Source organism: Sminthopsis crassicaudata, chromosome 2, assembly GCF_048593235.1.
Source record: "Sminthopsis crassicaudata isolate SCR6 chromosome 2, ASM4859323v1, whole genome shotgun sequence".
Classification (NCBI taxonomy): Eukaryota; Metazoa; Chordata; class Mammalia; order Dasyuromorphia; family Dasyuridae; genus Sminthopsis; species Sminthopsis crassicaudata.
The window spans coordinates 389,199,107-389,214,536 of record NC_133618.1 but is presented as its reverse complement, the minus strand read 5'-3'; the positions used below and the strand labels follow the sequence as shown (position 1 = coordinate 389,214,536).

At 40.0% G+C, this 15,430-nt stretch overlaps 2 protein-coding genes across 2 annotated transcripts in view; both read right to left on the bottom strand.

Annotated features, from left to right (window-relative positions):
- Window positions 1-4,161, bottom strand: part of LOC141556808 (protocadherin alpha-C2) — a 182,175-nt gene extending 178,014 nt beyond the window's left edge. The window contains exon 1 of the mRNA XM_074291599.1: window positions 1,614-4,161. Coding sequence (XP_074147700.1) covers window positions 1,614-4,019 — 2,406 coding nt within the window. The 5' untranslated portion in view covers window positions 4,020-4,161. The remainder of the gene's footprint in view (window positions 1-1,613) is intronic.
- Window positions 4,162-10,796: 6,635 nt separating this feature from the next.
- Window positions 10,797-13,726, bottom strand: LOC141556807 (protocadherin alpha-8-like). Its single transcript, XM_074291593.1, has one exon. It carries the CDS (start codon window positions 13,479-13,481, stop codon window positions 11,061-11,063), a length of 2,421 nt encoding a protein of 806 aa, XP_074147694.1. The 5' UTR covers window positions 13,482-13,726; the 3' UTR covers window positions 10,797-11,060.
- Window positions 13,727-15,430: the final 1,704 nt, after the last annotated feature.

Here is a 15,430-nt window from a genome sequence, read left to right as displayed (position 1 = left end):
TCAATGGATCACTCTGACTAACTGTCCTTGTGTCATTCATTTCTCTTCTCATATTACAAGTCTGTTTTCTCTTTCTGTCATACAATTCACTGATGACATCCTGTAATATTTTTTGAGGGGTCATAACTGGTTATATTTGACTGCTCACACCCAGAATTCCTCCTTTCATCACCCTTCTGTAATATTTATCTTTACTTCTTCAGAGGCAGGAGCATTCCAGATTTCACTTTTACTCAGCAATATTAGTAAAATATTTGAGTTGAAAGGACAGGTCTTTGCTATTTGAGGAAATTTGCTATCAATAAGTGACTTGCATTTCACTAGAAGAAATATAGTATCCTTCTCTTTTTCACTTTTAGGAGATGCTTGTTGTCCATCTACATCTTTTTATCCCACGTTCATATATCTCAATATCTACTTATCTATTTCTCTATGTCTCTATAGCTGTATTAACAGATATAAATGGATATCTTTATCCTGCCAGTTAATATGTAGTTGATTATATACCTTGGTGGTGTTTTTGGTGTTCACTATGCTCAGAGAGAGTTCTTTTGGGAAGAAATTTTCAAGATCTAGTTGCTGTATAATTTACAAAACTTTTATCCCTCTTTCTCCTAATAATATTTCACACATATACTGTACTCTGTGTGTATGTCTATGGGTATTAATAAATACAGAGTTCACAACAATCAATTCAATTCACTGACAGATTATGGCAATCATGATAGCAAACCTCACTTTCCACATTTATAAAATAGAAATAAAAACAACACCTCTCAGAATGATTGGGAGGATAAAATACAATAGTATAAAAACAAATATTTTTCAAACTTTAATGTGATATATAAATGCTAGCTAGCATTGGCATAAAACCCAGCTTCTTAAATTGAGGGTGACAACACCATAAGGGGTCTCATAACTGAATGTCAGATGATTTATTATAAATTATGATTTATTATCAGTAAATGTTTCATATGTATACTTACTTTATATACAACTATGAAACAAGAGTCACAAAAATTTCTTGAGCAAAAAGACCCTGTGAATGGGGAAAAGTTTAAGAAGTCATTGCATAGACAATTAATTTTATGTTTTCTAAATCGTTTTTCCCAGTGGCTATGCAATGCCATTAAATGGAAGAAACTAGATAGCTTTAGAGATGATCATCAACACTATGATTTTACTTATCCAACAAATGAAATATATGCAAGAACGATCAAAATAAGAACTTAAATATGCAGAAGATAAAACTCACACTAAGGATATATATGGCACAAAATGATTATGTAGGTTTCTTTAAAGTGGAGAGATGTAATGAGAACTAGTCAAGAGAAGAATTCTATAGAAATGGGTTACCTAAGTAAAAGATAAATGAAATTTTTGACCCAAGAAGGGACATACTTAAGAATGTGAAGAAAGGAGAAGATGGAGAAGAAAATGGAAGAGGAAAAGAGCATTTCTGAAATCTTAGTAGGTTGGAAGGCATGATTTGATGAGAGAAAAATAAAATTTGAAGGGAAGAGGAATGAGTCACCACAATCGTCGAACTTCTCGAGGGAAATAACAATTGCCATCTAAACAAAAATAAAGAGGTATAATCAATAATCACCCACCTTGCCTGAGCTATCCAGGCCAGCCTCCTGCTTCTGACCTCTTTCTCCAGAAACGGGACACGGAGGGAGGTTAGGGCTGAAGGCCATGAGGTCATTCTTGGCCGCCCCTTCTCCAGAGCAAACCTGGCGCCGCTGCTGAGAAAAAGACCAACTCCCCATTTCACTTGAGCACACCAACGTGGGCTTGCTGGGCCCATAGGAAGCCTGTGGAGGTGAGGAGCACCGAAGTGCCACATACAACAGTAGACTCAGCACCAACAGGCTGGACACCGAGCAGATGGCGATGATCAAATAAACATTCACATCCACCAAGGCAGGCTCTTTCCCCATGCCAACCTTTGCCGAGATCCCGGAAGCTCCTGAAAAAGTCTTTGAGGTCTGTCCATTCTCCACCACTGATACACGCACGGTGGCTGTGGTAGACAGGGCTGGTTCTCCATGATCTTTCACCAGCACCAGCAGCGTCTGCCTCGGCCCATCAGATTCCTCCAGAGCCCGTGTTAGGCTGATCTCGCCAGTGTACAGCCCCACCCGAAAAGGGTTGCGACCGACGCCCGACTCAGGCTGCAACTCATAAGACAACCACGCATTGTAACCGGAATCCGCGTCAACTGCGCGGATCTTGGCCACGACGTGGCCCGCTGTCACCGACTGGGACACGAACTCAGTTCCTGCGACCCCAGCCGCTCCGGACCCTGAGTGAGGGGGCAGTACCACGGGAGGATTGTCGTTTTCGTCCAGAACAAACACTTGCAGGCTGACGTTGCTACCTAAAGGAGGGAAGCCCGCGTCCCGGGCGCTCACCTGGAACTGCAGCAGCTCCAGCTCCTCGTGGTCTAGGGGCTGCAGGGCGTACACTTTCCCGCTCTCCGAGTGCACGGACACATAACTAGACAGTGGACGCTCCCCAACCCTTCTCTCCACCAATGAGTAAGACACCAGCGCGTTCTCTTGCGCGTCGGGATCCGACGCGGACACTGTGAAGATGTGACTGCCCGGCGGGTTGTTCTCTTTCACAAACACAGTATACACGGGTTGCTCGAAGGCTGGCGCGTTATCATTCACGTCTTCGATGGCCACAGACACGCTGGCAGTGGCCCAGAGCGCTGGCTTCCCGCCGTCCTTCGCAGTTACCACGAGCTCATAGGCCGGCACGCTCTCGCGATCCACAGAACCCTCCAGCACCAGCGAGTAGTAATTTCTGAAGGTGGACACCAGCGTGAAGGGCCCAGGGGATGACAGTGAGCAAGTCACCTGCCCATTGGGTCCAGAGTCTCGGTCAGACACACGTATTGAAGCAATTACTGTACCAGGAAGAGCATCTTCTCTGACAGGAAGGGACAATGACGTTATAGAGATGTTGGGAATGTTATCATTGGCGTCCAAGACTTCCACCAGGACCGTGCAATGACCAGTCATTGGGGGAGTCCCTTTGTCTTTCGCGTCAACTCTAATTTCATACGAATTAACATCTTCAAAATCCAGAAGTCCTTGGATTGAAATTTCTCCTGTATCTGGATTTATATGAAATTTATCTTTAATCACAGGAGGAGCGAGACTATTGAAAGAGTATAAAATCTCCCGATTGATGCCCTCGTCAGCATCGGAGGCGTTCAATCTGATCACTAAGGTTCCGGGAGCCGCATTTTCCATTATCTTCACTTCGTATTCTGATCGTTCGAAAGTGGGGGCATTATCGTTCACATCCAGGACTGTGATGAGCAGCTGCACTGTGCCCGTGAGTTCGGGTTTGCCCCCATCTGTGGCTGATAGTATTAAGTGGTGTTCAGGAACTTCCTCCCTGTCTAGCGGCTTTTTAAGCACTAGTTCCACCAATTTACTTTGATCATTCTTTGATTTTATTTCTAGAATGAAGTAATCACTGGCGCTAAGCCTGTAACTAAGAAAGGCATTAGAGCCAGTATCCGAGTCAGAGGCTCCCTCTAGAGGAAACCTTGAATCAGGCAATCGAGATTCGTAAAGAAATAGTTTGTGTTCTTTCACTGGGAATATAGGAGGGTTGTCATTGATGTCCTTGATCTCCACCTCCACATGAAAAACCTGCAGAGGCTTGTCCACGATCACCTCCAGGTGAATGCTACAAACCGGGTTTCGGCCGCACAGCTCCTCCCGGTCTACCCGAGAATTCACAAATAAAATGCCGTTCTGCACATTTACCTCCAAGTAATCCCTGCGGCTCTTAGACACAATCCGGAACATCCTCGACACCAGCTCCCCGACCTCCAGACCCAAGTCCTGAGCGATGCGCCCCACAAACGTACCGTGTTTCGCTTCTTCCGGGACCGAATAATGAATCTGGCCGCTCCCCACTTCCCAGAATGTATGGAGCAGAAAGAAGAGCAGCAACTGCTGGGCTCCACAGTCGCCTCCCCAGGAAAACAACATCGCAAACACTCTTCGCTTTATTCCAAAGGATAGCTCAAATATTGGAATACAGGTAAAAATGTGTGTCCGATTCCTCCAGTCTTATTCTGCAGCATCCGCCATTGCTTTGCATCTTTTAACGACAAAATAGAGCCTCCCTCCAAGACTCAAAAGATACGGTTTAGTGATATTCCCTGGTCGACAGCGACATCATGTGGCATCAGTGTGTAAGTTACAATCTTTCTTTACGGTATTTAAAAAAACACCAAAACTCAAATCTTGTCCAATTGTGTTTCATAAAATATTTTTCATTTCTCGAGTTTTGTAAGCTGCTCCAGCACAGCAACAATCTTCTCCATAGATGAAAAGGATGCTGTCATTGTGACTGTGTTGCTTAATGGTGAAGGATATGGTGCTTTGGTTCTTTTATATTTTTTTAATTGGTTTTAAATATTCAGAAATAAATTGGTGTTGTAAGGAAAGAAAATGGGCTTTGTACTTCCAGTTGTAGAGTTCTGAACAGGAACACTGGTATCTATGGGAAGAGGACTACATAGGAAACTCAGAAGAGAAGGCTTGGGTCTGATTCCTGAAGGTTATTTACTGTGGCTGTGAACAAATCACTTGCTTTCTCAAAGTCGGTTTTTTCACATATAATGCTAGCCGGGCAGGAACTCTCTTTGTAAAACTTAAGGTACTCCACACTTGTACTCAACCAGGGAAAATGTGGAGTATCAAGAAATGAAATGTCTTTTTTGAGGAGCATCAAGAAGGCCTATGTCAGTGAATGACAGAGTATTTGGTGGGGGGGGGGGGAAGGCTGAAGGGTTATGTAAGTTGTGAAATGACTAACAAGTATAGGGGCTACTTATCAGGGGCTTTGCAAGCTAAGTAAAGGATTTTATACTCAATTCTGCAGGGAACCATCGAAGCTTATTAAGGATGGCATGGTCAGACTTACACTTAAGGAAGATCACTTTGCCAGGTTGAGTAGGATGAGTAGAAAAACATGTGGAAGGCAAATCAATTAAGTAGACTATTGGAATTGTACAGCCATGAGGTGATGAGAGCCCGAACAAGAGTGTTTGGAAGTGTCAAAGAAGAAAAGGTAGCACATTCTAGAGCTATCAAGAAGGCAAAATCAACAAATTGGATAATTGGTGCTGAAAGAGGGTGGAATCAAGCAAGACATTTAGATTGCAAGTCTGAGAAATGGAGTTACCCTCAACAGTAATAGGTAAGATAGGAAAAAAGAGTGTGTTGGAGAGAGGGAAGATAAATTCCAATGAATAAAATATTCCAGAGCCAACATTGGAGTCAGAAAAACATGGACTCAAGTCATGCATATGCTATATGCTGCCTGGTTATCTCTAGGGCTATAACTTAAACATCCTGTTCTCCCAGCCATAGCTCCTACTACTTTACAGAAGACTTTGATTCACTAAATTATCCCAAGTATATCACAGGTTGCAATTTTTTTCTTTTTTAAAAAGTTATATTCTGATTTCATTCTATGGAGAATTCTGCTTCATTTCTGCTTACACAAATCCTATTTATTCTTCAAGGTCTAGTTCAAATGCAGTCTCCACTGAATTCTTATAGCACATTATACTTCTTTTTGGCCATATATTTCGTAATCCCTTTGTTCTGTTATTCATGAGCCTTATCTGATACCACTTATCCTATATATCACTTCATTTGTCAATAATTTTTGAATGCTTCTCTGTATTTAGCAGATAACATTTTTTGCAGTAGGCATTCAGCAAATACTTTCAGAAGATTGAACTTTGATAATCATTTTAATACTTCTTTATTGCCTTAAGGGGGAAAGATGAATGTTTTCAGATTCTTAGACAATGATAAGTTGTTTCTGAATGATCTAGAAAATGTTCCGAAGATGACCCCAAAAAATTATTAACACAGTCTTCCCTAACACTGTGGCAAAATCTAATTCCCTACTACTCAGGATCTCTTTGCTCTTTGATATTCATAACCTTCAAAAAATTGATTAAGGTCTGTGTTCTTCCTTAAGTTTCTTAGGGAACCAAGAAAAAAATTAAACAGACATAGTTCTAATTAATGAATCACTTACTTGTTAATTTTCAGTAACTTATTGAAGCTAGTTTTTCCCCCTTTATCTCCATCCCCCTATATCTATTATTGAAATAATCACTGTTTATCAAGAATGTTATAACTAAATTTCTATTTTCCCAATGAATGTTAAAAATCAAGTTAATTACAATAGTATCATGTATCTATTGTGAAATTTTGTTTTCTCCCTTATTTCAGAGCTACCAACCTTATTCATTCTAAAGAAAGAAGAAAAACATAATGACTGATGAAATAAGTTTAATGACTTCTATAAACTGCCAACACATAATATTTCTGATATCACATCATGAGTTCAAATATATTACAGATTCCAAGTCTCACAGACTCAAATTTAGTGATCACAAAAGTTTCCATATCTTCAGTATTTCCAATATTATTACTTCTTCCATCCAAATTATTATATATATATATATATATATTTCCCCCTGAGGCAATTGGGGTTAAGTGACTTGCCCAGGGTCACACAGCCAGGAAGTGTTAAGTGTCTGAGACCAGATTTGAACTCAGGTCCTCCTGACTTCAGGACTGGTGTTCTATGCACTGCAATACCTTGCTGCGCCTCTTCCATACAAATTAAAAATGATAAGGATTAGAAAGACTAGGGAAAAATTGAGAGGCATGTAAAACATGACAAATGGATAATAATCCTTACCAACCATTACTTGTTTATTGATAATCCACTCTATGCTCAGTACAAATATATATGTGCCTGAAAAAATAGTTAACATCTCTTGACTATCAGAAATAAAATATCTCAGTTAATGAGGCAGAGAAAGAAGAAGGATGAGTTAGAAGAGAAAGAGCAGCAAAGGAAGGAAAAGGAAGAGAAAGAGAATGTGAGAGAGAGAGAGAGAGAGAGAGAGAGAGAGAGAGAGAGAGAGAGAGAGAGAGAGAGAGAGAGAGAGAGAGAGATTAGGTATCAACTTAAATGTAACTATTCAAATGAAATAATTTCCTTTAAAAACAATAAAATTTTCTACTTTTTTCAATAAATAATGCCATCATAAATCTTCCTGTGAAATTTGTCTATTCTGACCAATAAAGTTACTCCTCAAAAATCTTAATGATAACAAATATTATATCCATGAAAGATTATTAAATTTACAAAACACCAAAAAGAATAAGAGCACAAATGAATAGGGGGGAAATATCACTGGATTCAAACTAGCTGAAATAGAAAGTCCTTAATATCATCTTTAAAATAGCAATCAGGACATGTATCAAAACCAAATCTGAAGTTTCAGGTCTGAAGAAGAAAGGTACACATAATAGTGTAGTGTTGGAAATTTGATACTAAAAATATAAAATTGAGAAGAAATTAAAGAACATTTGAATAATACCCAAAGGTAGGTGACAACCAAGAAATAAATCTTGCAACCAGTAGTTTATCCAGATAAAATATTGGTTTTTGTCCTTTATATTTCATAGAAGAGACCTAGTTACAGTACTAACAAATCCACTTTTATTAACTTTTCTTAAATACCTGGTTTCTTAAAACTGCTGTTAGCAATTATGAAGAGATTTAAAGCATAATCACTGTGTGCATGGCATTTACGGGATCATTATAATATGCAGTAAATGAAGCTATAATTTAAAGCACATCTTGGAGATAGTAAGACAAATTATTATTGGGGGTCTGAGGAAGAGATGGGAAGTTACATATGGAAATAGTAAAGGCTTCTTGAAAGAGGTGAATTTTGGTCAGGAATATCAAAGGGCTGGGGAAAGACAGTGAAAATGAAAGAAAACCACTTAGCAGTTGGTTTCAAACTGTAATACAAATTGTTAGTCATCAAAACAATGTGTACTGGCCAAGAAATAGGGTGGTAGATAAGTGAATAGATTAGGTCCACAATATACCCTACTAAATGATCACAGTGATCTCATGTTTCATAAACCCAAATTCCTTATTTGACAAAAATTGCTAGGAAAACTGGAAATCAGTTTGGCAGAAACTATGCATAAAGAAATGTTTCAAACCATATACTGAGATAAAGTCAAAATAGATTTATGGTTTAAACATAAAGAGTGATATCATAAACAAATTAGGGAAGCACAGAGGTTTTGATTTGTCAGAACTATGGATAAGAAAACAGCTTATTACCAAGAGAGAGAAAATCATGGGAAGTGTAATGGATAATTGAGATTGTATGAAATTAACAAGGTTTTGCACAAACAAAACCAATGCAGCTAAAATTAGAAAGAAAACAGAAAACTGGGGGAAATTCTTTTTACCATGAGTTTTCCTGATAAAGACTGCATTTCTCATAAGAAATTGAGTCAAATTTATTTTTGAAAAAAAAATAATGCTATTCCCCAATAGTTAAAGAACATGAACTGGTACTTTTTGAGAAGAAAAGATCAAAATTAATAATATTTACATTAAATGCTCTAAATCATGATTGATAAAGAGAAATGAAACTAAAACCACCTCTGTAGCACCACCTCACATCTATCAGATTGGGGGAAAAAAAAAAAAACATTAGAGGGGATGTGAAAAACAAGGTATACTAATGCACTGTGGGTGGAGTTATGAACTGATCCCACCACTCTGGGGGAACCATTTGGAACTATCAACAAATAGCTTTTTGCATACCCTTTCACCCAGTAATATGACTATTAAATCTTCATTCCAAAAAAAAAAATCAAAGGAAAAGGAAAAAAGCCTACATATACAAAAATAATTATAGCAGCTCTTTCTTAGTCTAAAGGAACTAGAAACTTAAATTTAAAAATGGCTTAACAAATTATGGTATATAAATATGATGGAATATGAGTTTGCTGTAAAGTGAAGGGAATGGTTATGATGTAAAACGAAGGGAACAGAATGAAGCAACAATTATATTGTCCAGATTATCAGCTTTAATTCTATAACTTTAAGACAATGACCATGTACATTTCCAAAGGGAAGCTACATGGTGCAACAATAGGTCAGGCCTGGAGTCAAGAAGACCCAAGTTCAGAGATGGATGGCCTCAGACTCGTTGTGTGACCTTGGGCAAATTTCTTAACCTTGTTTGTCTCAGTTTCCTCATCTGTAAACTGAGTTAGAAAAGGAAATGGTAAACTACTCTATTATTTTGATAAGAAATTTACAAATTTTGCCATAGTGAAGTATTAGAGAGAGTACTTTGGTAAATCCCTTTGCCCATTAGACAAACTATCATAATAACTGAATAATGCCATTTAATAACTTTGAAACATATTTTTGTTGCACTCAAAATGTGGCATATCATCAAGAGTTCAGGCTCTCAAGAGAACACAAACTCAAAAATTAAATGGATCTATGATTTCATCAATAACAGAAAAGGCTGTCAATGTTTGCCCATTTTCTGCAGCTACAATCCCTCTCCACACAAGTTAGTCAAAAAGGGTCTGCCCAACATGCTGGAGACCTTCTTTGATTTCTCCACAATTAAGGCATATCAATATTGCTCTCTGACTATCTATCTGTCATCCATTTCTCTTGGCACACACCAAGTCTTGGCACACTTTCATACTCATTGATCAACTCATTGATGACATCCTTCAATCTTCTACAGAAGTTATCATTGTTTATATTTCAGACTACTCATACCCAAAATTCCCCTTTTCATCACTCTCCATATAATTTTGACCTTTGTTTCTTCAGAGAAAGTTTCAGGTTTCACTTTTATTCAGCAACATCAGTAAAATATTTGAGTAGAAAGGACAGGTCTTTGCTATTATAGGAAGTTTGCTATTAGTAAGTGATTTGCATTTCACTTGAAGAAATATAATATTCACTTCTTTTTCACTTTTAGGAGATGCTTGTTCTCCATCTATATCTCTTTATCTCACATCCATTTTTTTTTTCCTGACTGTTAAAATGTAGTTGATTTTATATCTTGGTGGTGTTTTGGGTGTTTACTGTATCTAGTTTTATGAATTATTTTTGGAAGAAAAAGCTGTATATAATTTGCAAATCTTTGGCCTCTCTTTTTCTCCTTACCACATTTTCACACATATATGCTACCCTGTGTGTATGTCTATGGGTATTAATAAATTCAGAGTCCACAACAATCAGTTTGATTCACTGACAGATTATGGCAATCATGATAGCAAACCTCACTTTCCACATTTATAAAATAGAAATAAAAACAACACCTCTCAGAATGATTGGGAGGATAAAATACAATAGTATAAAAACAAATATTTTTCAAACTTTAATGTGATATATAAATGCTAGCTAGCATTGGCATAAAACCCAGCTTCTTAAATTGAGGGTGACAACACCATAAGGGGTCTCATAACTGAATGTCGGATGATTTATTATAAATTATGATTTATTATCAGTAAATGTTTCATATGTATACTTACTTTATATACAACTATGAAACAAGGGTCACAAAAATTTCTTGAGCAAAAAGACCCTGTGAATGGGGAAAAGTTTAAGAAGTCATTGCATAGACAATTAATTTTATGTTTTCTAAATCGTTTTTCCCAGTGGCTATGCAATGCCATTAAATGGAAGAAACTAGATAGCTTTAGAGATGATCATCAACACTATGATTTTACTTATCCAACAAATGAAATATATGCAAGAACGATCAAAATAAGAACTTAAATATGCAGAAGATAAAACTCACACTAAGGATATATATGGCACAAAATGATTATGTAAGTTTCTTTAAAGTGGAGAGATGTAATGAGAACTAGTCAAGAGAAGAATTCTATAGAAATGGGTTACCTAAGTAAAAGATAAATGAAATTTTTGACCCAAGAAGGGACATACTTAAGAATGTGAAGAAAGGAGAAGATGGAGAAGAAAATGGAAGAGGAAAAGAGCATTTCTGAAATCTTAGTAGGTTGGAAGGCATGATTTGATGAGAGAAAAATAAAATTTGAAGGGAAGAGGAATGAGTCACCACAATCGGTGAACTTCTTGAGGGAAATAACAATTGCCATCTAAACAAAAATAAAGAGGTATAATCAATAATCACCCACCTTGCCTGAGCTATCCAGGCCAGCCTCCTGCTTCTGACCTCTTTCTCCAGAAACGGGACACGGAGGGAGGTTAGGGCTGAAGGCCATGAGGTCATTCTTGGCCGCCCCTTCTCCAGAGCAAACCTGGCGCCGCTGCTGAGAAAAAGACCAACTCCCCATTTCACTTGAGCACACCAACGTGGGCTTGCTGGGCCCATAGGAAGCCTGTGGAGGTGAGGAGCACCGAAGTGCCACATACAACAGTAGACTCAGCACCAACAGGCTGGACACCGAGCAGATGGCGATGATCAAATAAACATTCACATCCACCAAGGCAGGCTCTTTCCCCATGCCAACCTTTGCCGAGATCCCGGAAGCTCCTGAAAAAGTCTTTGAGGTCTGTCCATTCTCCACCACTGATACACGCACGGTGGCTGTGGTAGACAGGGCTGGTTCTCCATGATCTTTCACCAGCACCAGCAGCGTCTGCCTCGGCCCATCAGATTCCTCCAGAGCCCGTGTTAGGCTGATCTCGCCAGTGTACAGCCCCACCCGAAAAGGGTTGCGACCGACGCCCGACTCAGGCTGCAACTCATAAGACAACCACGCATTGTAGCCGGAATCCGCGTCAACTGCGCGGACCTTGGCCACGACGTGGCCCGCTGTCACCGACTGGGACACCAACTCAGTTCCTGCGACCCCAGCCGCTCCGGACCCTGAGTGAGGGGGCAGTACCACGGGAGGATTGTCGTTTTCGTCCAGAACAAACACTTGCAGGCTGACGTTGCTACCTAAAGGAGGGAAGCCCGCGTCCCGGGCGCTCACCTGGAACTGCAGCAGCTCCAGCTCCTCGTGGTCTAGGGGCTGCAGGGCGTACACTTTCCCGCTCTCCGAGTGCACGGACACATAACTAGACAGTGGACGCTCCCCAACCCTTCTCTCCACCAATGAGTAAGACACCAGCGCGTTCTCTTGCGCGTCGGGATCCGACGCGGACACTGTGAAGATGTGACTGCCCGGCGGGTTGTTCTCTTTCACAAACACAGTATACACGGGTTGCTCGAAGGCTGGCGCGTTATCATTCACGTCTTCGATGGCCACAGACACGCTGGCAGTGGCCCAGAGCGCTGGCTTCCCGCCGTCCTTCGCAGTTACCACGAGCTCATAGGCCGGCACGCTCTCGCGATCCACAGAACCCTCCAGCACCAGCGAGTAGTAATTTCTGAAGGTGGACACTAGCGTGAAGGGCCCAAGGGATGACAGTGAGCAAGTCACCTGCCCATTGGGTCCAGAGTCTCGGTCAGACACACGGATTGAGGCAATCACTGTACCAGGAGGAGCATCTTCTCTGACAGGAAGGGACAATGACGTTATAGAGATGTTGGGAATGTTATCATTGGCGTCCAAGACTTCCACCAGGACCGTGCAATGACCAATAAATAAAGGAGTTCCTTTGTCTGTTGCATCAACTCTAATTTCATAGGAATTAACATCTTCAAAATCCAGAAGACCTTGGATTGAAATTTCTCCTGTATTTGGATTTATATGAAACTTATCTTTAATCACAGGAGGAGCGAGACTATTGAAAGAGTATAAAATCTCCCGATTGATGCCCTCGTCAGCATCGGAGGCGTTCAATCTGATCACTAAGGTTCCGGGAGCCGCATTTTCCATTATCTTCACTTCGTATTCTGATCGTTCGAAAGTGGGGGCATTATCGTTCACATCCAGGACTGTGATGAGCAGCTGCACTGTGCCCGTGAGTTCGGGTTTGCCCCCATCTGTGGCTGATAGTATTAAGTGGTGTTCAGGAATTTCCTCCCTGTCTAGCGGCTTTTTAAGCACTAGTTCCACCAATTTACTTTGATCATTCTTTGATTTTATTTCTAGAATGAAGTAATCACTGGCGCTAAGCCTATAACTTAGTAAGGCATTAAAGCCAGTATCTGAGTCAGAGGCTCCCTCTAGAGGAAACCTTGAATCAGGCAGCCTGGATTCGGGAATAAACAGTTTTTGTTCCTTCACTGGGAATATAGGAGGGTTGTCATTGATGTCCTTGATCTCCACCTCCACATGAAAAACCTGCAGAGGCTTGTCCACGATCACCTCCAGGTGAATGCTACAAACCGGGTTTCGGCCGCACAGCTCCTCCCGGTCTACCCGAGAATTCACAAATAAAATGCCGTTCTGCACATTTACCTCCAAGTAATCCCTGCGGCTCTTAGACACAATCCGGAACATCCTCGACACCAGCTCCCCGACCTCCAGACCCAAGTCCTGAGCGATGCGTCCCACAAACGTACCGTGTTTCGCTTCTTCCGGGACCGAATAATGAATCTGGCCGCTCCCCACTTCCCAGAATGTATGGAGCAGAAAGAAGAGCAGCAACTGCTGGGCTCCACAGTCGCCTCCCCAGGAAAACAACATCGCAAACACTCTTCGCTTTATTCCAAAGGATAGCTCAAATATTGGAATACAGGTAAAAATGTGTGTCCGATTCCTCCAGTCTTATTCTGCAGCATCCGCCATTGCTTTGCATCTTTTAACGACAAAATAGAGCCTCCCTCCAAGACTCAAAAGATACGGTTTAGTGATATTCCCTGGTCGACAGCGACATCATGTGGCATCAGTGTGTAAGTTACAATCTTTCTTTACGGTATTTAAAAAAACACCAAAACTCAAATCTTGTCCAATTGTGTTTCATAAAATATTTTTCATTTCTCGAGTTTTGTAAGCTGCTCCAGCACAGCAGCAATCTTCTCCATAGATGAAAAGGATGCTGTCATTGTGACTGTGTTGCTTAATGGTGAAGGATATGGTGCTTTGGTTCTTTTATATTTTTTTAATTGGTTTTAAATATTCAGAAATAAATTGGTGTTGTAAGGAAAGAAAATGGGCTTTGTACTTCCAGTTGTAGAGTTCTGAACAGGAACACTGGTATCTATGGGAAGAGGACTACATAGGAAACTCAGAAGAGAAGGCTTGGGTCTGATTCCTGAAGGTTATTTACTGTGGCTGTGAACAAATCACTTGCTTTCTCAAAGTCGGTTTTTTCACATATAATGCTAGCCGGGCAGGAACTCTCTTTGTAAAACTTAAGGTACTCCACACTTGTACTCAACCAGGGAAAATGTGGAGTATCAAGAAATGAAATGTCTTTTTTGAGGAGCATCAAGAAGGCCTATGTCAGTGAATGACAGAGTATTTGGTGGGGGGGGGGGGAAGGCTGAAGGGTTATGTAAGTTGTGAAATGACTAACAAGTATAGGGGCTACTTATCAGGGGCTTTGCAAGCTAAGTAAAAGATTTTATACTCAATTCTGCAGGGAACCATCGAAGCTTATTAAGGATGGCATGGTCAGACTTACACTTAAGGAAGATCACTTTGCCAGGTTGAGTAGGATGAGTAGAAAAACATGTGGAAGGCAAATCAATTAAGTAGACTATTGGAATTGTACACCCATGAGGTGATGAGAGCCCAAACAAGAGTGTTTGGAAGTGTCAAAGAAGAAAAGGTAGCACATTCTAGAGCTATCAAGATGGCAAAATCAACAAATTGGATAATTGGTGCTGAAAGAGGGTGGAATCAAGCAAGACATTTAGATTGCAAGTCTGAGAAATGGAGTTACCCTCAACAGTAATAGGTAAGATAGGAAAAAAGAGTGTGTTGGAGAGGGAAGATAAATTCCAATGAATAAAATATTCCCAGAGCCAACATTGGAGTCAGAAAAACATGGACTCAAGTCATGCATATGCTATATGCTGCCTGGTTATCTCTAGGGCTATAACTTAAACATCCTGTTCTCCCAGCCATAGCTCCTACTACTTTACAGAAGACTTTGATTCACTGAATTATCCCAGGTATATCACAGGTTGCAATTTTTTTCTTTTTTAAAAAGTTATATTCTGATTTCATTCTATGGAGAATTCTGCTTTATTTCTGCTTACACAAATCCTATTTATTCTTCAAGGTCTAGTTTAAATGCAGTCTCCACTGAATTCTTATAGCACATTATACTTCTTTTTGGCCATATATTTCGTAATCCCTTTGTTCTGTTATTTATGAGCCTTATCTGATACCACTTATCCTATATATCACTTCATTTGTCAATAATTTTTGAATGCTTCTCTGTATTTAGCAGATAACATTTTTTGCAGTAGGCATTCAGCAAATACTTTCAGAAGATTGAACTTTGATAATCATTCTAATACTTCTTTATTGCCTTATGGGGAAAGATGAATGTTTTCAGATTCTTAGACAATGATAAGTTGTTTCTGGATGATCTAGAAAATGTTCCGAAGATGACCCCAAAAAAATTATTAACACAGTCTTCCCTAACACTGTGGCAAAATCTAATTCCCTACTACTCAGGATCT